Source organism: Lissotriton helveticus, chromosome 8 (genome assembly GCF_964261635.1).
Source record: "Lissotriton helveticus chromosome 8, aLisHel1.1, whole genome shotgun sequence".
Classification (NCBI taxonomy): Eukaryota; Metazoa; Chordata; class Amphibia; order Caudata; family Salamandridae; genus Lissotriton; species Lissotriton helveticus.
This window is the reverse complement of record NC_136069.1, coordinates 365,381,636-365,405,786: the sequence shown is the minus strand read 5'-3', so window position 1 is coordinate 365,405,786 and position 24,151 is coordinate 365,381,636. Positions and strand designations below refer to the sequence as shown.

The 24,151-nt window shown below is 47.4% G+C and overlaps 1 protein-coding gene across 2 annotated transcripts in view; it reads right to left on the bottom strand.

The window, feature by feature from the left end:
• BRCA2 (BRCA2 DNA repair associated) overlaps nt 1-24,151 on the bottom strand; it is a 480,797-nt gene that overhangs the window by 48,151 nt on the left and 408,495 nt on the right. For both annotated transcript variants that reach the window (XM_078657152.1, XM_078657154.1), the window contains exon 26: nt 17,858-18,114. In XM_078657152.1, coding sequence (XP_078513278.1) covers nt 17,858-18,114 — 257 coding nt within the window. The remainder of the gene's footprint in view (nt 1-17,857; nt 18,115-24,151) is intronic.

Here is a 24,151-nt window from a genome sequence, read left to right as displayed (position 1 = left end):
TTGGGGTGCACGGACTTGAAATTGACAAAGACCTTGCTTTCGGGGCCTGACCCTAGGCACCAGAAACAGACTAAGTAAGGCTCAGACACTGACATTTGTCTGTTGCAGTACCCACAAGGTTTAAAACACATAGGTTGTGAAGGGGACATGTCCGTAAGCACACTGGGAGAAAATGCTGACAAAAAGTCAACAAAACATTGATAAAAGGGGTGAAGAAATGACAAGGGTAGCTGTCCGGATCCACTCTGTTGTCACAGAAAGAATGGAAAGGTGGTCAGCATGTCTCAATGGCGCTTATGTGGGCACTGCGACGTCACTTCCATTGCAGACTGTGCAGCACTGACTGAGGACACTTACCAGAGTGTGGAGGTACTTCTCAAGATTTTCCGGATCCAGTCTGATGCCTGTGGAATATTCTCATGTGAGGACTCTGCGGTTTAAGTCAATAGCAGAAATTAGCTTCAAGAGCAAGGTATGTCAGGCATAATGGGAAGAAGCTCCTCAAGCTGTGTGGAGCAGACTTTGAGAATGTCACAGGACTTATAGAGTAGCAGACCTGTCAAAAACATTCCACAAGGTTTTTCTGAGCTTTAAGCGAAGCACAACCGCTTAGAGTTCAGGAATGCAAGGGAAAGGTATTTTAGCTATCTGTAAACAGCAGCAAAATCAGAGGTCTCCACTTACCAACCTGGATATGGAAATGAAACACACATAGCAGCGGACATCTCTGTTGCAGAGGTGGCAGCTGCCATTGTAAGCTTAAAACACAACAAGGCCCAAGAACAAAGTCTCTGTAGTTCCTTATTGCACAGATTGCCAAACTTGTGCTAAGTCATGTGTTATCTGTGAAATGCTGTTATCAAAGTGGCTTTGTAACCAGGGTCCTGGAGACTGCCAAATAAGAGTCCCATATTAAAAAAAAGAAACCACCAAGATCCAGCCAACTACTGCCCTATTTGTCTGCTGGATGGAGCAAGGAAAATCTATGGCAGGGCCTTACTTAATCACACCTGGAACTGGGTGGCCAGGCACTATGTATTGAGCAGCGCGCAAGTTAGATCCAGGACAGAATGAGCACAATTGAGCAGGCTAGGAAGTTGCCTCTCACCAATATAAAAAACAGCAAAGTAAAGAAGACATCTATGTTTAAGATCTTTAATGATTTTAAGATGGCCTTCGCTTTGGTAAATAAGAATTTGATGTGGCATGCATTGAAATGGTGAGGTATGCCACAATGGATGATCAAGGCCTAATGCATTACCAATAATTTAAACACTGGGTTAAACCATGGATTTGTAATACCTTCCCTAATGTTTAGTCAGGCCATATTTAGCAGATCTAAATCTCGATACGCCAAAAACAGAAGATCACATAATTCCCATACTTCTGATACTGCCGGAACAGGAGATGACCCTTATTACTTCAAACACAAAGTGTAATATTATGACTCCTACAGGACAATTCAAATGCACCTTCTCTATTTGGAACAAACTACTTGAGAGACAGTAGACTGGTTTGAGTATCTTGCTATCAGAGTAGACTGCAAACTGTCATTGTGTTACCAAAGTAAGAAATCCGCATTTATACGAAGAAAGAAACAGGTGCTGTTGACTATTTTACAGGAAAAATAGACATAATTATACACTTTTATAATATAAAAACTGATGTAGCAGTTCTCGAGGGAGTCAATTAGTAAGTAACGTCTGGAGTAAAAAATAAAACATAAAAAAAAAATCGGAAAATTATGTTTTACTAGATTTCCTATGATCGAGCCTAGGCATACCACATAGCTCTTTGAAGATTAAGTTTGACCTGTATTGCATATTGGACAATATTTCCTTACCCTCTATTTTGTCAAAGATCAGTTTATTGAAAGTTTTGGGAATATACACTCCAAAACCCCAACGAATTGCAATGTCACATGATCCCACGCAAGGGAACAACAAGCTTGCATAAAAATTTGGTACATGAACGGAGTACAGCAAATGAAGGGATTGGGCTCCACCTCAGAGTGAAGATGCCAGATGAAAGTTAGAGCTGCTAAACAACCGGAGCCTTACCTTCTAACTCAGCGGCCAAGGGTACAAAAGACTATCCTGCAAGCATAGTAAGCAATCGTACATGTATGCCTGGGACATAGCATCCTTCTAGAACAGCATGGCCCCAGATTGCCCAACTGGGGTGCTGTAAAGGCGAAAAAGACTCAGCATGTTGGAGTTCATCCCGGCGTGGGGCACGCATCAATGCGCCAACAAAAACAACCAAACCCCCCCGTATGCCCCTCCACCCTACCCGTAGTGGCGGCGACAAGTAAACAACCAAGAGAACAAATGACACTAGCATAATTATCAAAATTGGAAAAGATGAAGGGCTCTGACCGTACAGGGACAGACTGCTGATGGAAGACCCCGAGAAAGGAAGGCAACCAGAGGACCCCATTTGAATTCAAAGTTCTAATAGTCATCTCGGAAGATGTTGGCCATACGTTCCAGGCTCAACAGGCTCCAAAGACGAGAGTGCCACAGTGAAATAGCTGGAGCCTCCTTCTTCCAGGCTGCCGCCAGGGTGACTTTAGCCGCGCCAACGCAGAGCCACATAATCATTTTAATAGCTCGGGTCTGGTGCTCAAGAGAGGGGTCACGAAGCCCCAGAAGAACCCAAGCTATAGTGGTAGGGATGGGATAGCCTAGCATTTCCTTCATGTGGGCTAAAATTTCTTCCCAAAAGGGGCGGATAATCGGGCAGTCCCACCATATGTGTCTAAAGTCTCCCAAGAGCCCACAACCCCTCCAACACCTATCCGAGGAAGTAGGGAAAATTTGTCGGAGCCTGGAAGGATGCAAGTACCAGTCCATCAAGGTCTTGAGATGAGCTTCCCTTAGGTCCGTGGAGTGATTAAAACGAGCAATATAGGACCAGAGGTGGGCCCACTCCTCATCAGAGATCGGACGTTGGATCATGTCCTCCCACATAGACATATACCTGGGGTGTGGAGAGAGGGCAGGCTTAAGTAAAAAGTTATAAATGAAATCACCCCTTTCATATTGGATGTTTTCGAGAGGAAGGCCTCACATTTCGTGCAGGGATGAGTGGCCGCCTCCCGGACCTGGGGGGTGAGAGCCCAGTGCATCAGTTGCCTGTATTTATTTATTTTATTTTAAAAGTTTTATATAGCGCTGGCTAGACCCGGAGGTATCAGACCGCTTTACATGACATGAGCATCAGATCATAGTTACAGGTTACATCGTTACAAAGGTTACACAGTTCTTAGAGCATGGCAACATAGTTACTTGTAAGGTTGAGATAAACAATAAGCACAAATACACAAGGGGTAAAGAAGGCAAGGTGAGAGATTCAGGGGGGGTTGGAGTAGGGGAAATAGACAGATAATGAAGGTGGGAAACAGGAGGGGAGGGGAGGGTGAGAGTCACAGCATGGGGAGAAGAGGGGAAGGGTGACGGGGACACAGACCGGTAGACGAGACAAGGCAATGTCCAAAGTCCAGTAAGCTGTGATCCCAGGTGAAGTGGTATCCCTTTCCTATCTCTATTGCGAGAGACTCCCTTTACGCAGTGGACTCTCTCAGAGAGGTCTCTGAGACTCCAAGGCCTACATACTGGATCCTTCCCCAAAAAGGTGGTATCTTTCAGAGTCCTCTAGTTCAAATTCCCTTTTACAGTCTTCAAAGGTGAGGGGCTCAAAGTAGTGAAATAAGTGTGTTAGGGCTAGGCAACCTCCCTTCTTCCATGCCTCAAAAGGTCCCTCATGTAGGACCGGGGGGAGGCTGGATTGTGGTGGATGGGGGTAAAGGGGGATGGTAAGGAAGCCCACCTGTCATCGCTCGAAACCGTGTCCCAGACTCTGAGTGTGGTGCGTGTAGGTGTACTAATATATGTATTCGGGGGTCTACTTTCGCGAGGGCGCCAAACCAGATCCCATATAGTCCATTCAGTCACGCTGCGGTCCATATGCAGCCAGTGTTTCTCGGAGTCCCGTTGGCACCATTCAACCCGAACACGCAGCTGGGCCGCCTTATAATAGAGCTGGATATCTGGCAGGCCTACACCCCCTTCGGGGCAGGAGCGGCGAAGCAGAAAATAAGAGAAGCGTGCCCGTCCACCCTGCCAGACAAAGCGCAAGATCATGGTCTTTACTCTTCAAAAAAAATTGCGATCCAGTTCGATAGGTATAAATATAGAAGCTTGGGCAGGAGGGTCATCTTCACAGCGTGTAAGCGCCCCTGCCATGATAGAAAGAGTGATTTCCATTTGGTGAGCTCCACTTGAATCCGCATGAGTAGAGGAGGAAAGTTAGCTGCGTAGAGCCCCTGTAAATACGGTGTCAGTTGTACCCCTAAGTATTGAATGGCCGAGGTAGCCCAAGCTAGCGGGGTGAGGAAACGAAGTCTAAGGGCTGCCTCGGTTGAAAGGGTAGGATTAATTATAAAAGATTTTCCTGAATTAATTTTGAACCCAAAAATTAGCTCATAGCGTTCAAGTTCAATTTGCAAGAAGGGTAGGGAAGTTTCAGGTTCCGTCAGGGACAAAAGCACGTAATCCGCGAAAAGGGATGTTTTGTGGGGTTCACCTGTGAACGGTATTCCCTGAATACCCGGGTTATTCCGGATCGCTAAGGCCAGGGGCTCAATGCTGAGGGCAAAAAGTAAGGGGGAAAGGGGACATCACTGCCGAGTTTCTCTCGAATGCGGGAAGACAGGGGAGCGAACCCCGTTGACCACGACCCCGGAGTTAGGGAAGCGATAGTTGGCTTTTATCATGTTGAGGAATTTGGGAGCAAAGCCAAATGCTGTGAGTGTGCAAAATAAGAAGTCCCAGTCGACCCTATCAAAGGCCTTCTTGGCGTCCACACCTTCTAGGACTGCCGGGATGTGGCGCCTATTGGCCTTCTCTATGAGGTGCACAATTCTACGGGTGTTGTCATGCGTTTGGCGGCCTTTAACGAAGCCCGATTGGTCGGGGTGGATAAGGACGGGCATGAGGTCGTTTAATCGTTTGGCAATAATCGATGAGTAGAGCTTGGCGTCTAGGTTTAATAGGGCAATGGGCTGATAGGAGGCACAGCACTGGGGATCTTTCCCCGGCTTGGGGATGACTGAGATCACGGCCTCTGACATGGAGCCAGAAGTCATACCATCCTCCGCCATCTTATTAAAAAGGGTCACAAGGTAAGGGAAGAGGTCAGGGGGGAATGTCTTGTAGAAAAGAGCAGTGTAGCCGTCTAGCCCGTGAGCTTTATTAGGTTTCAGGGCTTTGATAGTTGCGGTTACATCCCCAAGGGTGATAGGGGCAGTAAGGAGGTTGTTCCATGCTTCAGAGACCTGGGGCAAAGGCAGTGCTCGGAGATATTCCTGCTGCGCCGCTCCATCTAGAGATTCACCGGTGTAGAGATCCCGATAAAAGGACCCAAAAATGGTAGCCTTAACGTCGTCCTTGTGGGTTACCGTCCCTGATGGGTCCAAGATACCCCTATATATTCTCTCTCCCGCTTGTCCCTCAGTTGCCGGGCCAAGTGCCTGCCCACCTGGTTGCCTTGTGTGTAGGAGAGGTGGTGCAATTTAAGAAGGGTGAATCATGCCCTGTTGGTGTAAATGGCCCGCAGCTTGCCTCTGATGGCTGTGAGCTGACGTTGTGTTTGTCTCGTAGGGTTGGCTTTATCAGAGTGCTCGAGAGTGGACAGCTCAGTTTCCAAAGACTCCCGCTCATGAGCACGCTGTTTAACCAGGGCGGCATTAAGAGCGATGCATTCGCCCCGGAGGACCGCCTTTAGAGCGTCCCAGGTAGTAAACTGGGAGGTGTCCTCTGGGCGGTTGACCTTAAAGAATTCAGTGATGGCGGATCTTAACTTGTTGCAGGAATCCTTATCGCGAATAAGAGAGGGAGAAAAGTACCAATTGGGCGTGGCCGGGGCCTTTCCCCACCACTGAAGACAGATCGAATACAAGCTGTGATTGGAAACCGATAGGTGAAAGATCTTAGTGTCCTGTAAGTTGTCCTGTAAGTCGCCCTGTAACGACTGACTGACGAATAATCCAACTGGGAATATGTACGATGGACATGGGAGAAGAACGTGTAGTTGCGGGCCTGTGGATAGAGCGAGCGCCATGAGATGAAAAGGCCTAGATCTTGTATGTGTTGTTGTGTCTTCCCGGAAAAGGAGCCCACATCTGCTCGTTGGGAATGTGTGCTGTCAAGGTCCTTCTGCCAAATCAAATTGAAGTCACCCATGAGAATCAATGGCCCTTCCACAAAGTCTGTTAGCTTACCCAGGAGCGTGTGTAAGAAAGATGTCTGACCTGCATTGGGGGCATACAAAGCCGCAAAGGTGCAAATCCTGCCCCTTAAGCGACCCTTGACCACGATCCAACGGCCGTCCGTGTCGGTTTGGACCCCTAATGGTTGAAATTGAATAGCTGCGCGGAATAGAATAGCCACTCCCCTATCTTTCATGGGGGCCGAAGATCTGTAGATTAGAGGGAATTGTTTATGTTTAAGACGGGAATCCTCAGCTCTAGCTAAATGGGTTTCTTGGAGCGCCACCACATCTAAATGGTGATCTATTATGTATTTCAAAACTTTGAGGCGCTTCTGCGGGAGTTAAGGCCCTTGACATTCCAAGTTGCAACGGTGAGCGGCATCATATCAGTGGGACAGACCTCTCAATCATAAAGCTACCCATCGCACCACCTCACGGCACCAACCCATCAAAAGAGTGTATGGCCTCATCCCCCTGGTAACATCATCGCATAGTGTCACAATCCCCGCAGAACCAACAATTAAAAAGCCGCCACCACCACCCCTCCAAACCCCATAAGAAAACAAGAACAAAGAAAACCAAATATAAAAAACGAACATGGTTCTCGGTCTCCGCATGGGGTCGCAAGGGGCCCTCTGAGACCATGGGGGACTTCGGGTCCGAGGGCCCGGTCCACGTCCGCTCCAACGGGCATCCAAAGCTGAAATGTAGTCTAGCGGTGAAAGGAGCTGAAGTAGGTATAGGAAGAGCCTAGAGGTTAGCCCGGCTGGACCTGGAAGAGGACAGTATAAAAGGCAAAACTATACTGTCACAATGCAAGGGAAGACAGTCTCAGTCTTACGTTAAAGTCCCACTGGGGTCATAGATTCGTCCCCCGAATGGGGAGTGTTCGGGGTCGTAGAGGCAGGGCCGCAGCGGGGCTCAAGGGAACCACGTTCCTGCCTCACCCGGTAGATGCAGGCCCCCACCGCAGATGCACAGGAGAAACCACAAACTACAGACAGCAATGGAATCCAGCAACGAGGCGGGAGGTCTCTCTGAATAAATCCTCCCTCCCTGGCAATGGGGAAACTGCAGACCAGGCGGTGCCTATCATGTCCAGCCCCTCCTGGAGATCGGCGATATGGCATTATTTGTTTGAAAAGCGGAAACGTAGCCCAAAAGGAGAAGTCCTTCCGCATCCGATTTTATCGTCGCTTGGTGTAGAGGAGTTAGTTCTGGGTAGCTGCCTCCGTGTCATCACTGCGGGAGCGACATCTTGAGGCACTCTTCAGGGGAAATTGTGCACATCATAGACACGCTGCTAATGCCGGAATAGCAGTGAGTGCATGGAGGTTCACACGCGCCAATGCCTTGGTACATCAAAGCGGCGCCATTCGCTGTTGAGTGTCCGCAGGTACCACCAGAGGACGGTACAAAAAGACACGATCGTGTAGCTCCGCGTCCAGGAAATTGATAGTTATCGTCATCCCCTACGTGAGCCAGTAGACCAAGATGAAGCGGAAGTCAAACCTCTGGAAGTCTCTCCAGTTTTAGTGTGTAGTGGATTGTCCTCTACTGAGGGTAGGCCCAACATCTCTATTAACTCCTGCAAGTCCGTGATATGGCGTTGTTTATTCTGATATTCAAAGGGGAGCCCAAAAGGATAAGTCCATCGGTATCTGATTTTGTCTTAACGCAGTTTAGCGGTAACAGGCCTGAGAAGTTGTCTCTGTGCAAGAGTAGCCGGTCATACATCTTGGAAGATAGTACACGTGTGGCTCTGGAATGGGACAGAATCTTTCAATCTAGCCGCCTGGAGGACTGCCTCCTTGACTTTAAAGGAGTAACATTTTGCTAGGACGTCGCGCGGCCGATTCCTCTCTCCATGTGACAGCGGACCCACTCAATATCCAATTTTATCTTGAGGGTTTGAGGGGCTAGAATTTCCGACAAAAGTCCCACCAGGAATGCCTCCAGGTCGGGTCCTTCCGCACCCTTCTCCAAGTCCCTGACGCCTAGGTTCTCCCTTCGTGCCCGGTTCTCAAGGTCCTCCACCTTAAGGTGTGCTTGTTGCAGCTGGTCCTTGATTGCGCAAACATCTTCCCTGAGGTCAGCAGAGAGTTGTTGTTGTTCTTGGCGGTGCGTTTCAAGATCAAGGACTCTGGTGCCCACTGAGTTGACATCTTGATGGAGGGAGTTCAAGCGATCCGTCAGATCTGACCGCAGTTGATCTATAGAAGACTTGATATCCTGACGAATGTCATTGCGCAATTCAGCTTTAAAGTCTTTAAATAGAGCCAGGAGGTCAGACTTAGTAAGGGCCATCGTTGAAGTGCCCACCTCGCCCCGTAGCATTGAGCGTTTTTCTGCTGCGGCGAAGAAATCCGAGAGTTTAGTCGATGATTTGTCTGTTGCTTTCTTAGGCGGCATAAGGCTAAGACCTGTAGGGCTGTGTAAGCACGCCAGGGCTGGCGAGAGGAGAGCGGTGACTGAAAGGTGTCATAGAATAGCAGGGGACACCATCGACCGAGCGCTGGGCAAGGTTGCGTTGCAAAGTGGACGGAGGGCACCTCAGTTATCCCTCGTCGGGAGAGTGGCATCGTCAGCCCCGGTGGCTGTACAGGCAACATGTCCCAACACTCGGCGGGCTGTCGGGTCCCAGAAGACCCACTTTGCAAGTTGTGCCCAATCGCAGACTGGGAGCCTTCAATGAAAGTGCATTGTGTATCCTTGCGGCCGCTGGTTGCGCAGAGGCTGGTTCTCCCTCTGGAAAGAGAGCAGGTATCGGGGAGTGTGCCGCAGCAGTACACAGGATCCACACAGCAGACCAGCCCTCATTAATTCCGTGGTAGCAGCGCCAAGCGTGTAGGAGAGGGAGAGGCACAGAGTTCTTCAGACCAGCCCCTCAGCGCAGAAACCACTCGCTGCCTGGGAGCACCAGAAGCGTCATATAAGGTTCGCCGCTGTTCAGTGAGAGGCGGCCGCCATCTTAGAGTCAGGCAGGGGTGGTGAATGCAGCTCTCGAACGACGGCCGGGGCTCTTGCATTGCGGCTAGGATACCCCGCTTGGGCCGTACCTTGGACTGTGTGGCGATCCCAGTCAGCGCTGCCTTCCCCTGACTTTCAGACGCGGTCCAGTGATGGTGGCTGTATTGCGTTCAGCGCGCTGCCATTTCGTGAGGCGCAGGTTGCCTTTCCGTGGCCCCGATGGCAGAAGCCCCCAGTTCCCACGGCGATCAGACCGCAAGGACCTCCTCAGTGGGTGCTATGCATTTTCCCACGCTGCGTGTTCCAGATGCCTGTAGCCGTACTTCTTGGCATATGAAGTGCGCGCGGACCGGGAGCTGAGACGGATTAAGTCCGAATGGCCATCTTGCCCGGCCACGCCCCCCTTACCCTCTATTTTAATTTGGGTTAAGATCCACAACCAATATTTACCCGGAACAAATGTATGCCAAGGATCGCTGCAAGAAGTCATGCCAACATCAAGAAATGTTGTTGACTGTTATATGGAGAGCCCTTTAAAATAGAATGGAAGTAGTAAGCTGTAGACCCACCTCAGATCATTAAAAGAAATAACAACCAAGCTCAGGCTCTTTACTATGTAAACGTCTTGTAAACAAGTTCCAGTTTGACTTCTGAATTATACATTGACAAGATATACCTCGAGATTCGTGGTACACGGTAGGTGACATTTACTATTAGTACTTAGTCTGCAAGCATATCAGAAGCCCCTTTAGAGAGCCACCGGGCAAGCAGGAACTACTGGGCCTTACCATGAGGTTTGAGGCATTCGGCTCCTGATGTCCCAATGCTCGACCTACTATGTGCCTTGAGTAACTTGGCCAGCACTTGACTCTCAGTAGTAGTGTGGGTCGAGCAGTCAAAGGCTTCTCTGGGGGAGGTAAGTGCTAGGCAACATAAGCTCATAACTCAACATGCAAAAAGAAGGATCAATAAATGGATTGCCAGCCAAATACAAGCGTTTATGAAAAACTGAGCATTTAATGTAAACACACAAAGCATGCATGACACACTAAATAATCCACACAGCCCTCTTAAGGCCAACATGCTAGTGCTTCCCTGGGCAGAATCCCCTAGTCCCTCGTTTTTTTCTAGAATGAGTTGTTTTTCCACAATTGAAACAACAAGGAGCCACCAACAAAAACTGTGAAAGTAAGGGAACAGTGTGCGAGGGATGAGAAATCGTAAAAGACAGAATTAGACACTGCCTATATATATAAGTGAAAAAGCTAGGAGAAAGAGCCCCGCAAGGGAAGCGAAGGCCATTCCAAAGTGCATTAAGGGAAGAATATCTGAACAGAAATAGACTGCTATTACAACGTAGAACTGTGCCGTCCAGTAATAACGGAGCACAGAAAGAACAACAGTCCACTACAGGAAGGTATGAAAAGACTGGCACTTCCCCTATAGTAATGGAAGTGTGAAATAGAGCTCAACAGATCCCCAAAGAAGACGACTACAGAGGAGACCAGAACCCTGAGTCAATAGAGAAGGCGGGAGGAAGGGAAGGCAGCAGGAGAAGAAAATGAACCTCCTGGTGAAGGTGAATCAAAAGACACCATTTTACAGGAAAGAAGCCCCCTAGATGGAGTAAGCTGTATATGGCAATTCTCAAAGGGATGCAACAATGTGAGCACCCGTGAAGGAAAAAACAATTGCAACTCGAAAGAGGCCAGTGGAGAAAACCACTTGGCAAGGTCCTCGCAGAATGGGGAGGCTGGGTGGGCGTTAAGGAATCTGCGGCTAGACAACGTCCCTAGCAGATACATAGTTACCGAAGGTAAGTAACTCGTACATCTGATAGAGACATCTAGTCGCAGATTCCTTAGCTTAGAATAGATACCCCCAGAAGGGAGGTGGGTCTGCGACAGGACAACAAAAAGCATCAAGCATTTGAGCCGGTCAACAGAGAGGCGGACAATGGGGGAAGCTGTGGCGGAACAGCTAGACAGCAACCCAAGGAGCTCGGAGAGCAGAGATAACAGAATGGAAGACATCCCAAGAATGCCAGAATAGAGCCACAACATACCTGCATAAGAATGACAGGTAGAAATGGCACCAGTCATATACCAAAACAAAGAAAGAGAGAGAGGAAGAAAGACCACTCTCAGCATAATGGTGCATAAAGAGCATGATGAGATGCAACCAGAGCCGACCAGACTAGCCTATGGAAGGAAGGCTGGAGGAACTTTTGCCAAGAACCAAGGCAGGAGCTAGAAACAGAGTAATACTCTGAAAATAGCAGGCGGGTACAAGAAAAACGGCAAGTGCACACCCAGGCCCAAAAGGGGGAACAGGGGCAAACAATGGCCCGCCAAAGCTGGATACCACTGTAAAATGCAGTAGGCAAATGGCCCCAAGACCTCAAGGTGGGGTAGCCAAAGAAAGCATAAGACTGCCCGACCGGGCAGCATGAAGGACAAAATGAGAATCAACCCACGAAGGCCAAAATGAGCATCAACCCACGAACACAGACATGCATGAGTACCAAGGACAACTGCCATCAGAAGAGCTATGCCGCAGGCGTAGCTGACATAATAGCAGGACAATACCTAGGAAAGAAGCACATCCGAAGGAAATGGCAGTAGAGGCACAAAAAGCACCAAGGCATAGAAACATGGGAAGAGTCTCAGAATCCGAGACCAAACCACCCAACTTGGAGGAAAGTAACCGGGGTCCAAAAAGAAAGTAGTACAGTGTCTGAACACTAATAAAAGGAGCATGTGTAAAACTGGGAAACCACCCAGTAAGTGGAAGCAAGGAAGAACCTTACAGGCAACTTGCAAACAACTGAGAAAAAGCTCCCCCACACCTGGAGACATAGGGTCAGACCTCGCAGCCTCGAAAAGAGGTGCGACACAGGAAGAGGAATGCCATGGACACCGGCATGTATACATAGTGTATAACATCTAAATCTGTAGAGACAGAACTAGCCAGATGAAACGTGTCCATACCAGATCATACCTAGCACAATAAGGGCAGGCATGAGCCGCTTAGGAGAGGATATCATGAAACCTCCAAAGAAAGTGGAACACCATAGAATGGACAACCGAGGGCGCATGGAGCCCATAGGTTCTCCAGGCCCTGGCGAGGTAAGCAGAGCTATATAATAGCATACAAATACCCCACATGGAGTATGCACACCCCAAACATCAAGGGAACGTCTCTTAGGGTAATAAAGCCAAGCCAAAAGAGCGCAGTAACGGACTGAACCCGTGAACCTGAGGTCCGAGCATTATGACATTACCAAGCGGAGCCACCGCCTTAATACCACAGTCAGAGGACCAGACACAGCAACCTGTGGCACACTGCCAAAGCAGCCAACAGCTAGCTCAAACGAAAACGCACCCAAGGGATGCCAATAAAAAAGGGTATTCACCCTTGCAGAAAAAGAAGAGTTAATGCTCACTGCCCATGTTAAATGTAAATGTAAAATGTAAATGTAAATGTCAAGGTATTTGTAGAGCGCACTGCCACCAAGCGGTTTCCTGGCGCTATTACTCATACCGCTTTGGAACCCTTCCTGGCTTTCCCTGTGAAGTGTCCACTCCTGGGCACCCCCAGGGTGAAGCCAGGCATCCTAGCGCTGTTGGGACCGGTGTGGAGGTTAAGCAAGCTATTGCCCAGAGTTGCAGCGTGGGGCCCATGATTAGAATAGGCACCGAGGCAAGAATTGTCAGGTCCGAGGAAATTGAGCCCAGGACCTGCCGAGGCGGGAATTGAACGCTGGTCCCGGGCCAGAACTCTGCATCAGGGTCTGCCGCTCTAACCATTGAGCCACACTCCTCCATAAACATAAACATAGAGAGCAACTAAGGGATGCGAAATGAAAAAGTATCACCAGGGAAGACAGGCCTAAGAAGACTTAAGTGGGAGGATGAAAGCCCGCAAGGAGCCGGTGAACCGCCGATTTGGCGTGAGCATCAAACAACAAAAACCCCATCAAAGGGTAAGTGAACCAGTCGCTCCCGTATATTTTCAGAGAAGACGCTATCTTGCAACCAAGTGTGGCGCCTTAAGGCAACAGAACCCACCCTAGCTCGGCCTAAAGAATCCGCCGTATCAAGGGCTGAGCGGATTCTGAATTCGGAGAGGTCATGGCCATCCCGGAGGAGGTGAAGGAGTTCAACGCGAGCACCTTCAGAGGTGGCAGGAAGCAAAGACTTTGCAGAGTCCCACAGGGCAGAGGTGGCTCGAGCCAAAACATACACTGTATTTAAAGACTGCAGGGCTGTACTAGTGGATACAAAGATGTTTCTGCCCCATGACCTGAGCCATCTAGACTCCAGAGAGGGAGGCAGCGTTAGTGGGGGCAGGGAAGGAAAGAATCTGTAAAACGAATTCCTGCGCATCATGGTGCACAATAACACAAACAGGGTCATGTGGAGCTGGACGGTGGCAGAGCAAAACTGAACGAGTCATCGGGTCACCTGAAGCCGGCCGAACCCAGGCACCCAAAAGGGCATCCTAAAGGGAGGCCTTAAAGGGGAGAAGCAGCTCCACATTCCCGGACCCACGATGAAGGACCTCAAGCAAGGGGTCCACAGAAGAGGGGGTAAAAGGGGGTTGCATGTTTAAAATGCAAGTGGCCAATGAGACCACTCTCAGAAAAGCCGCACTAGCCTCAGTAGCCCTCCACAGCTCATCATTTGGAGAGGGTTATAAGCTGACCCTCCCAAGGCACTGAGGGTGGGGCCAATGCCACACAGAAGGGAGCCCCATGGAAGAATGAGGATCACCATAGGGCTCCTGGGGAGGCGAAGAGCCTGCCGGACCTGGGAGCTCCTGTGGAGACTCCACAAATTCCAAGGGTGGCACTGGCAAGAATACCCCCGGCGTCGCCGAGCGTGAGGGTGATGCCGAGCGTGAGGGTGATGCCAAACTCTCTCCAGAGGCTTCCAGAGAAGAGTCCACAACCTGGCGTTGACAGGGCGCCAAAATGACACGGGCCGATCGCGCCTCGTCAGTCGCTGACTCGGCTACATCCGGCGTTGACTCGGCTGCATACGGCACCGAAAACACGCAAGCTCTCCTACCAAAGAAGGAGAAAGCGCCGGAGCCGGGCAGGCATGCTTTCGGCCCGGCTCCGGCGTCGACTCTGCCTCCACCATGACAGGCTCTGACTCCGGAGAAAAGAGCGGAGGCGGAGGTGAGCCTACGGCACCGATCCCGGCTCCGGACATGTGGCTTCCTACCCAGAAGGCCGGAGTGTGCCCAAGGCAGGGCTATGAGCACCGGCAGCCACCTGCGACGCAACAGGGAGCCCTGCGGGGCTGTGCGGCACGGCATAGGTGCCTTGGACCGTAGAGGGGGGGCCCAGCCGGGTCGCGCCCTAACGACACCACATCTCCAACGTCCCTGGGGGGCAAAGGCTCAATCGGCACCGGGGGTGAATCCACCGATGAGTCCGTCGGGGATCCCACAAGAAGTGGAGGGCCCGAGGATGCCCCAGGAACGGGAGAGGACCCACGGGAGGCTTGCAAAGCTACGGCATATGCCTCCATTTGGGCCCGAGTCGCCCCCACACCTGGAAAGGGCGGACAGAGGGGAAGCGACTGTCGGGAGCGCACGTCCGGAATGTTCTAGGAACCAGTGCCCCTGACAACAGAAGAAAGGGAGGTCAAAGACCTCAGCGACACGCGCCTCGACTTACCAAGTGGCGAACGACGGCCCGGGCCCCAGAAGACGATCGACGGCGGGGCCGGATAGCAGAGGGACATGCCTTCGATTAAGAGGCCGGGGAACGAGACGACTCCGACCGGGACAGCCGGGCCGAGAGGAGCTTCAAACGGTGCTCCCGCCGAGACTTCGGCTTCAGGCGTTGGCGGGCTTCACACTATGGGAGTTCATGCCGTGGCAGGACATGAGCCCATTGAGGGCATTATGGTTCGGTTAACGCTAGAAGATTAGATTGCACTTGTCAGCTCACAGAAATTATACAGGACTATTGTATACGAATGGCCAATGTGCTTGAAATATTCTTTTCCCGTCTTATAAAATAAATTTAAGATGGAGTTTTGGTTTTTGATTTTCGGTGGTATTTGTCTGCATACATGCAGTAACGACACTGGCAACCAAAAAATTTAAAATGTGGGAATAAAGCAAGAATTATAATTAGATGATGTATATTTCGGAATTTTTTAAATGATCATCAAAAAGTTATTTAAATCTTATTATGCCTATGAACTGCTATTGTGATGTATTCAACAATGAAATTGAGCAAGGCATACAGAGGTAGGACAAGATGGCCGACACGGAAAAATCAAATGACCCACCATAAGAGGAGTCCCTTTTCTATGTTTGTATTTTTTGATCGGATTTTGAACAAACACATGAAATTGTTTTCTATTTAAATGTGGACTAATGTTGTGTTATCTAACATTGACGAAGGCCAGGCGGCCGAAATGAGTTTGTGTTAGTCTACTGCGATGGAATAAAATATTGTATTCCTTATCAGCCCAAGTGCGCAGCAGTGTTTGTCCTTAGACATTGCTTGGTATATATATATATATATATATATATATACATATAAATAATTAGAGGCCAAATAATAAGATCCCCGAAGCTCTTGTTTCATTGCTAGCTGGAACAACAATATGAACAGTGAAATAATAAGAGCCGTAAACTATTGGTACGCACAAACAATTGCACACACATTAACAGAGTACGTTATGATAAAACATTAAGTCGCCTCTCTTCGAATAATGACCATTATTCTCATAAGATATATGCCTAGTAATCACGGGGGGGGGGAACTGCTATTGCAATCACCCCTAGTTTCATCTCATCTTTTAATGGAATTTTTTTGAAACTTTGCATGTGTGAGGAGCCTTTTAGTCCATCACACTTCAAAATTTGAGTAGTGCTTTGGCTGCCATTCGAAGGTATGAAACTGTGCAACTTTGTCTCCAGTGGTGTAGTAAATGAGCCACCTAATTAAAGGCTGACAGAGATGTTCACAAATCTGATGGGGCTGTAGTTCAACAGTCGTAAGACCTGGCCTCCATTTTCGGGTTAAACAGGTTCAATATGTTAGCATGTTGTACAACAGAGCTATCTCTCAGAGTGCACATACAAGCTCAGATCTGAGAGAACAGATCTATTTCTAGTTTCATTTTTCATACTGATGTGTACAATACCGCAGAGCTATCCCTCAGGTTCAACAGATGAACAGACAGCAGGCATATACTTCAAGACACACCAATGATACAGTCATTCTCCGGGTAGAATATGTTTTTTTCAAAATGATCATAATATTTTTTTTTATATATTGACAAAGTGTTTATGAATGACATTTACCTTCAAGAGCTTATCAGACTCTGGTCTGTGGTGGAAGCCCCAAACCACCTGTGAAATAAACCAGGACATCCAAAGGCCTAGTAGTGCCATACAAAAGGCAGATTGTATTGGAGTCCTTCTGTGGTGGATGCTGGGATGACTAGGACGTCTGCATACACTAAGTATTGTATTTCTGAGTCGTTTGACCATTAGTTCCTCTCACAAGGGACTATTACCAGTAACAACAGACAACACGTGGTATTCTCAGGTTCAGGGCCATAGTGATAACTTCTGGCTGTGACGCGTACTGTAAGACATGCATTATGCCAGAGTCTGACTGACGAAAATGACCTTGTCTGAAATCGCTGTATATGCACTTGCTGACACGAATACCTTGAAAATGTGAGTCTGATCTGGCTCTGGATATTAGGAAGAAGTTGGACAGAAACTAAAAGGATACATTTCAGGCCTTTGGTTCTTTAAATAATCACATCATATACTTAGAAAGAAATCCACCTTTACAGAACGTGTCACAGTCTTGTGCTCCTTTTGCTAAAAAAGTCTGAATAGGCAACACAGCTTTGCGCGTCACTGAACGAGACTCACAGGGGTCCCTTCCTTTGTCTAATGCATGCTTCAGCAATTAGAGATTGTAAGCAAATCAGTTTTACAGCCTTGGTACAAGTAGCAGCCTTTGAATGTGATTTAGAAATATGATGATGTTTTTCTAGATATAAATAACTAAACACTGAGTGCATCAGTGGTACCTTTTGGCATAATTTCAATAAAACTTTTCATCACTCAGCTTAACCTGCATTTAATAAGTTTCATTAGAGTATCAACTTGTCTCTTACTGAATTACTCACCCAACCTGTCCTTCCCAGTTCCATGCCCGTAGAATAATATTCATACTACTGAAGCGGCACTGAGCCCTCACTACAAATGATTTGTTAATGCTGATGGGTTCGGTAAAAGCAATTCCTGGGATCCTCGAGTTTATAAACTATAGTATTTTAAACAGGGATTTCGGCTTGTGAAATCCACTCGTGAAACACTGTGGGAAAACATCCGGGTGCAGAAACACCAGTTGCCTCATGTTATTCCTCTAAAAATTGTAATTCCTGGTAACTTCCAACCATTAGATTCACTGTGACGCCAGTAACGGAAATTTCAGGAGAACGGAAAGAAAAGAGATTGCCTTGGGACACTCGTAAAGGGTACCAAAATAGTGCACACACACACAAATCTCACTAGTTCATATTCAATAAACTCAAAATCACTTAAATGAAAGTGACTTTACCTGCACAGTGTATCTTAGTTTGCTAATTTCCTCTTGAAGGTAGCCGTCCTTCGGGTTTGCTGAGATCAGGGAAAGTTCTCCTGCAAACAATGTAGGGATACTCAATTCGCAGTTTGATCTCAACTGAAGGTTACTAGCAGCAATCAGTGTATACGGCTTTATGACATCTTCGAGGGCCAGCAGGCATAAATCTGTCCAGAATTTTACTGCAATCAAATTGTGATTTTCATCCGACAAATAAGCATATGGGGGCGAACCTGAAAAGCAAAACGTCATGATTAACTAACTTGCATAAAATATACAAATGCAGTTTTTTTAACCTACTTCTGAGGCGAAATGCGACAAAGCGTAATCAATTGTAAGGTTCTTAAAAATGCTGCTACAAGCGTTTGTTTCACATATTAGGAAAAGGGACAGGAATGGAAGTAAGGATCACAATTTAGAAAGCTGGTAACCGGCTTGAGTATTAATCTAATCCTCATGGTGTGCTTGGCCACCTCGATTGAGGATAGTTGCATCAACACTAACTTGCAACCATTTTGTGTTACCTGATTAGGTCACAGAGGTGGACAGCAGCTCAAATACTGGATCCAATGTGGATCTCATCCTATCTCCAGCCTGAAAACCAGTTGTAGTGCACAGGGAACACTGTTTGGTACTGCCGGACCTGCTGGTTACGCAGCACACTTAACATAGCCTTCTAAGGCAGTGTCATGGAGAATGCAATGGGCATGGCTTTAGGATACATCTCTGGTTGTGCCAAGTAAGGTGTATCCAGAGATCAATTCATGCCGAATGAAAAAACATAAAACTGTTGTGCAAATATACAGCTGCTGTCACGACATTCCTGACTGAACAACCTTGCCCTTGTAGTCCACTCCTTAAATGTCCTCGCATGTTTGACAGTCTCGAAAATGTCTAGCTGAGACAGTCACAGAAATTGATTTATTCTGCTATGTAAATCAAAATACTGAAGGGATTATTTTTGTACACTGCTGAATCATAACTTTACAGACGTATCAAATTATATTGAATGTTTAATTTTTTTAAAAGGATAGATCAAGTCATGGTGATGAATGAATTGCTACAGCTCTATTACTCCAACAGGTCTTTTGACCAACTTAAGTGAGGCTTAAACTTACTGCTTGATGGGAGGCTGGTTTTATTCTTCTACGGGGTTCTCAGCCGAAGAACTGTCCCGTAGCTGGTGTTGTCTGTTATGTCACCACTGTGTGTCGCATAGCGTTTGTTAGTGTTATGGGTATAAAGTCAGCACTCTAGTTGTTTTCACAACTCGGACTTGAAGTCTTTCTTCAATGTGAATGACCCAACTAATTTTATGGTAGACATGGAGAAGTTCACTTTTGAGTTGCAGGAATCTTTCTAGTGCACCGCAGCAGGAACATCCCTGGCACCAGAAGAGTTTGTTGTAAAGCGTGTATAGCAAATGTCACACGAGTCGCACGTTATCCCAATCCGCTAATCTGAGTGCTTCCCGCCATATGAAATCCATTAACATTCTCTTTGTTTACTGTTTTGCGTAATTCAAAAGGCTTAGAAAAGAGATAAGTCCACACGTTCCGGTATGTTGGTCATTTTGGTGCATTTCCCTTCAGAGGCGCCATTTCTGCAAACTAAATGAAGGTGCACGTGGGAGTATGTCAGCCATTGACTATGCTGCAAATCAGGAGGGGGCTGGGAGATGGGCAGGCTATACCAGAATGCACAGCAATGTGATGAGATAAGAACAAGATTTACACCCTGTTTAGAGAAACACTCGGAGAAAATGTAAACACGAGCGCTGTTAAACAAATAAAGTAGTGCTGAAAACTTTTCCTAAAATGGCAGCTGTGTATGGATATTAGTAAACAGTCCCTGCTCCCAGGGAGGGCTAAACACAGGAAGAGGCACGAGGCATGCATGCCATGGACAAATGGGGATAAATAATGGAAGAGCAATGATGGAGCCAACAAATGGCAAGCCTAAGGGCGAGCTGACACCCACAAAGTGGATACAACATGTCTCTTTTGAGACGGTGCATTCGCTGTCTAAAGCCAAGACCTAAAAAAAGGCTTAAAGGAATTACACAGAATTTGGCCGAAAGCAAGATCTTGGTCCAGAAAGCATGCTTTTTGCGATTTGGTGTAAATCTGTCAAGAAGTTTTTGAGAAACTAAGGATCGGAATTTATGAATATATATCACACCATGAACACACCGTGAAGGATTTGCAAATCCGTTATCGAGAGAAAATTCTCTTCTGTGTCAAACTTCACTTCAAATAATAATTATGATCTTTTTATTATTAGTTTGCACTGAACCAAAAGTTACACTTGAACATTAAGTGTCAAAATTATTTATTCCACACAATGCAAGCAAAAAAAATTGCTTTAGATTGCTTTTAATTTAAAATACATTTAACAATACATTTAAAAATCACCATATTGATGTAAATACTTCACAATATCTGCAGCCTCAATTTTTCATAAAGACTTTACAAATTTAAAATAAACACATATGTATTATAACAATAAAAGAAGATAACACCACTCTATCGGTGGAATTATATACCAAACCATCAGATAGAAATACTATCTTACATCATACTAGTAATCAGCCTAAATGTCAAAAGGATAGTATCCCGTTCAGCCAGTTTTTGTGTATTCAGCGTAATTGTAGTGTCAGGAAGGACTTTGAAATTCATGCAAAAAAACAACAAAATAAACTCTTGGCTCGTGGTTATCCAAAAAGATTAGTTAAAGAGTCATACAAGAGAGAGAAATATTAAAATCAAGATAGTTTATTTGAAGGGAAGAACGACACCAAAAGTAATGAGAAAGGTATTATCATGGTAACCAACTTTAACGGTATGAGTACTAAACTAAAGAATGTGATTAATAAGAATTGGTTTCTTTAAACAATCCAGGAGAAATTCCCCTTAAAAAAACAACTTTTGCCTACAGGAGAAACAAGACAATTCATAACCACTTAGTGAGGCCATATAAGGTACCCAACACTAAATACCAGAGTAGCATAACAGATGGCTAAAAACTGAGGTGTAATTTCCCGTGTAGCTCATGTACACATTGTAAATCAATCATTAAAGAACAGAAGGTGGAACTTAATGGGACCCAACATTGGATGAATGAGATGGTCAATTGTACAACAAAAGATGTAGTATATCTCATTATATGTGCCTGTCAATAAGGCTATGTAGAGGAAACAAGCACTGAAATGCGAGCCAGATTAAATAAACACAGATCGGTCCTGAAAACTAGGAAAAAGAATGCCCCACTAGTAGATCATTGGCTAGAGAAAAACCATAATGAACAAGATCTAAAATGGTTCATTCTTGAAAGAGTAAAAGGGTCTGCAAGAGAAGGCGATATTGCTAAAAAAAGAAAACAAAGAGAACAATTTTTGTATGTCAAAATTTAAGACATACAGCCAGGGTCTGAATAATAGAGAATGGTGGGAAAGATTAATTAGGTGATAAACGGAAACGGTAAAAACATGTAATTTTCCATGCAAAAAGATATAATAACATGGATAATTCATATAGGACCTCTGGGTAATGAGACAGCATTCTCTGTCCAATTATAAGGCTATAAGTTTTTGTTCGATCTTTCTTGGATGGTTTAGACTAGAGGTAATCATCCGTTTAAAAAAAAAAGTAAAAAATATAATAATTGATAAAAAAGGAATAACACAGTAATAAAACATTCCAAAGGTTTAAAGTATTCAGTGATGATCGATCAAACAACATGAAAAGAATGATATTGGGAATGACATGAGGGATAAAATATGGAAACTTAGACATTTAAAGATGATATTTAGTGAAACGATAATATCACGTTAGTGTGTATGGACCTACTTGGAACACGCTTGAATAACGAGGCACTATGTGATAATAGGGGTGGGCTCGACCACTGTGTTGGGAGCTCTTTCTAGATAGTTGAAGGCTAGGGGGAATTAAAGATAAAGAACCTCAGACAGATCCCCGGTTTCCCTTTATTCTTGGGTCTGTCAGGGTTATTAAAAAATCTTAAAATGGGTCAATGGGCCGTCAGGCAGGCATGCATCGCATCAATGTTGTCGCACCATAACCAAGAAGCCATCTTTGTCGCATCGCACCAGAGAGAAGTATCGCATTGAGGTGCCATCTTGTCGCATCGAACCGGAGAGCAATAAGAAACAGACGCATTACGTCCCCACACAGTAAGGAAGCGAGTATCAACTTCCCTGTGCAGCAGTAAGGAACCGAGGCATCCACTCCCCTGAGTGTAAGGATCCGACGCATCACCTTCCCTGCGACCCTTTTGTTTTCTTTGCCTTACCCATCCCAGGTACTTTCTGGCAATCGTTCTGCCCAGTGAGTCGGTGGTATCCACATCGAATCATGGATTTTGCTGCGTCCCTCCCATCTGCCACCGCTTGAGAGAGAACGGCCTGGGCCTCCTCCTCCGGGCACTGAGGCAGCACTTGCGCAACCATATCCCAGATTGTATGGGAGAATCACCCAAGAGGCACACAGTTTTTACGGACCGCAGTGTCAAGCTGGAGGAAGAGAAAATGCGCGTCCCAAGATGATCCAGCTTTTTGGATTCCATGTCTGGGGGAGCAGAAGGGAATGCGCCCTTGGAGGAAGAGGCTTGAACCACCAAGCTCTCGGGGGAAGGATGTTGGGTGAGGAAAACTGGGTCGCCCGGGGCCAGGCGGTGGCGGCGGGCAATCATCCGTTCCACAGGAGCCCCTGTGCTGGGCTTGGACCAGGTGCCCAGAAGGACATCAATGAGGGCTCGTTGAAGGGCAGGAGGGGTTCAGAGGAGGCTGTAGCAGGCTGAAGCACCTCTGTCAGGAGGTTAGTCCTGACCGCCACTGAAGGGGGCTCTAGGCCCAAGGACCCGGCTGCCCTTCGCACCACCACAGTGTGGGACGTTCCCTCCTGTGTAGCCACAGTAGAAGGAGAAAGCATGCCAATGTCTGGAGAAGTGTCCAGACCACTGATGTCACCCAGGTCCTCTCTCCAGTCCGGCTCTTCAAGCTGGTCTGCTAAAGGGTCTATTACCCCTCCCAGTCCTCATCACCACCCTCTGGGCGATAGGGAACACTAGGGATGGACAAGGGAGCAAAAGTACTCTCCGGCGTCGGCTTATGTCGGTCCGGTTCCAGGTCCTTTACGGGGATGAGGATGGGGACAGCGTCGGCCGGGGGCACGGCTGATGCTGGGGGTGTCGTCGCCGGAATCGGCACCAGGGAAGGTCGATCCAGGCCTGGATGCACGGGGGCCTTCTGGCACCAGCATCGCAGACCCAGGGCCCCCAACCAGCTCCACGGGGCCCGAAGGCGAGACGGTGGAGTTAGGCTGCCTAAAGATATGGTGGAGGGCTTCGTAAAATGTACAAAGTTGGGCAGGGGACGCCCCAGCTCCTGGGAACGGGGGGAGGCACAAAGTCATCCCTGAATCAGCCTTTGGAAACGGAGCCTTAGCGCGCCGACATTCCGGGACACGCATTATGTCAGTCGACCGACGGGGAGAAAGCGAAGAGAGGTGCTTCTTTGCCTTCTTCTTGTGGCTCGACTTATCTGAGGACTTTGAAGACTTGGAAGGGGACGAGGTGTGGGGGCTCTATGACCGGTCTCAAGACTTTTCCCTCGAACGAGACCTGGAGCAATGCGGAGCCGACCACCAGGCCTCCAAGAGCTTTGAAGACCACTCCCACAAAGACTTAGGATTCATGGACTGGTAGTCGGAGCACCTATTCGGTTTGTGGTCACGCTCCAGACACCAAAGGCACACGAGGTGCAGGTCCGTCACGACAAACACCTGGGACAGGCACACAAGGATTGAAGCCGGTTCAACGATGGGACATCCCTCACACACCAGGAGTCGAATACTCAAACAGAGGTCGACAAAACATAGAACGCTTGGTCAAAAAGTGACGAAAGGGGTAGCTCTCTCCGGATCTGCGCTAGGCTGGCGCGGAAAAAGAAAGAACTGATGTCAGTGCGCAGGTGTGGCGTCTAAATAGGCACTGCAACATCATACCGGTGACCACGATGACGGACGCGGAGTTGACCGACGCCACCTACTGACGCATAGGGGTACTGCTAAGAAAAATTCTCCAGATCCAGTCTGAAGCCTGGGGGTAATTCTAAGGTAAGGAATCTACAACTAACTGACTCTTTCAGATTGAACCATTAATGACTAGATGGATCATGCTTGTTTCTAGAAAAGATGCTTAATGTCTGTCTCAGTCAGACAAAGTGATGCCTGGTAAGCGATGCCAACACCA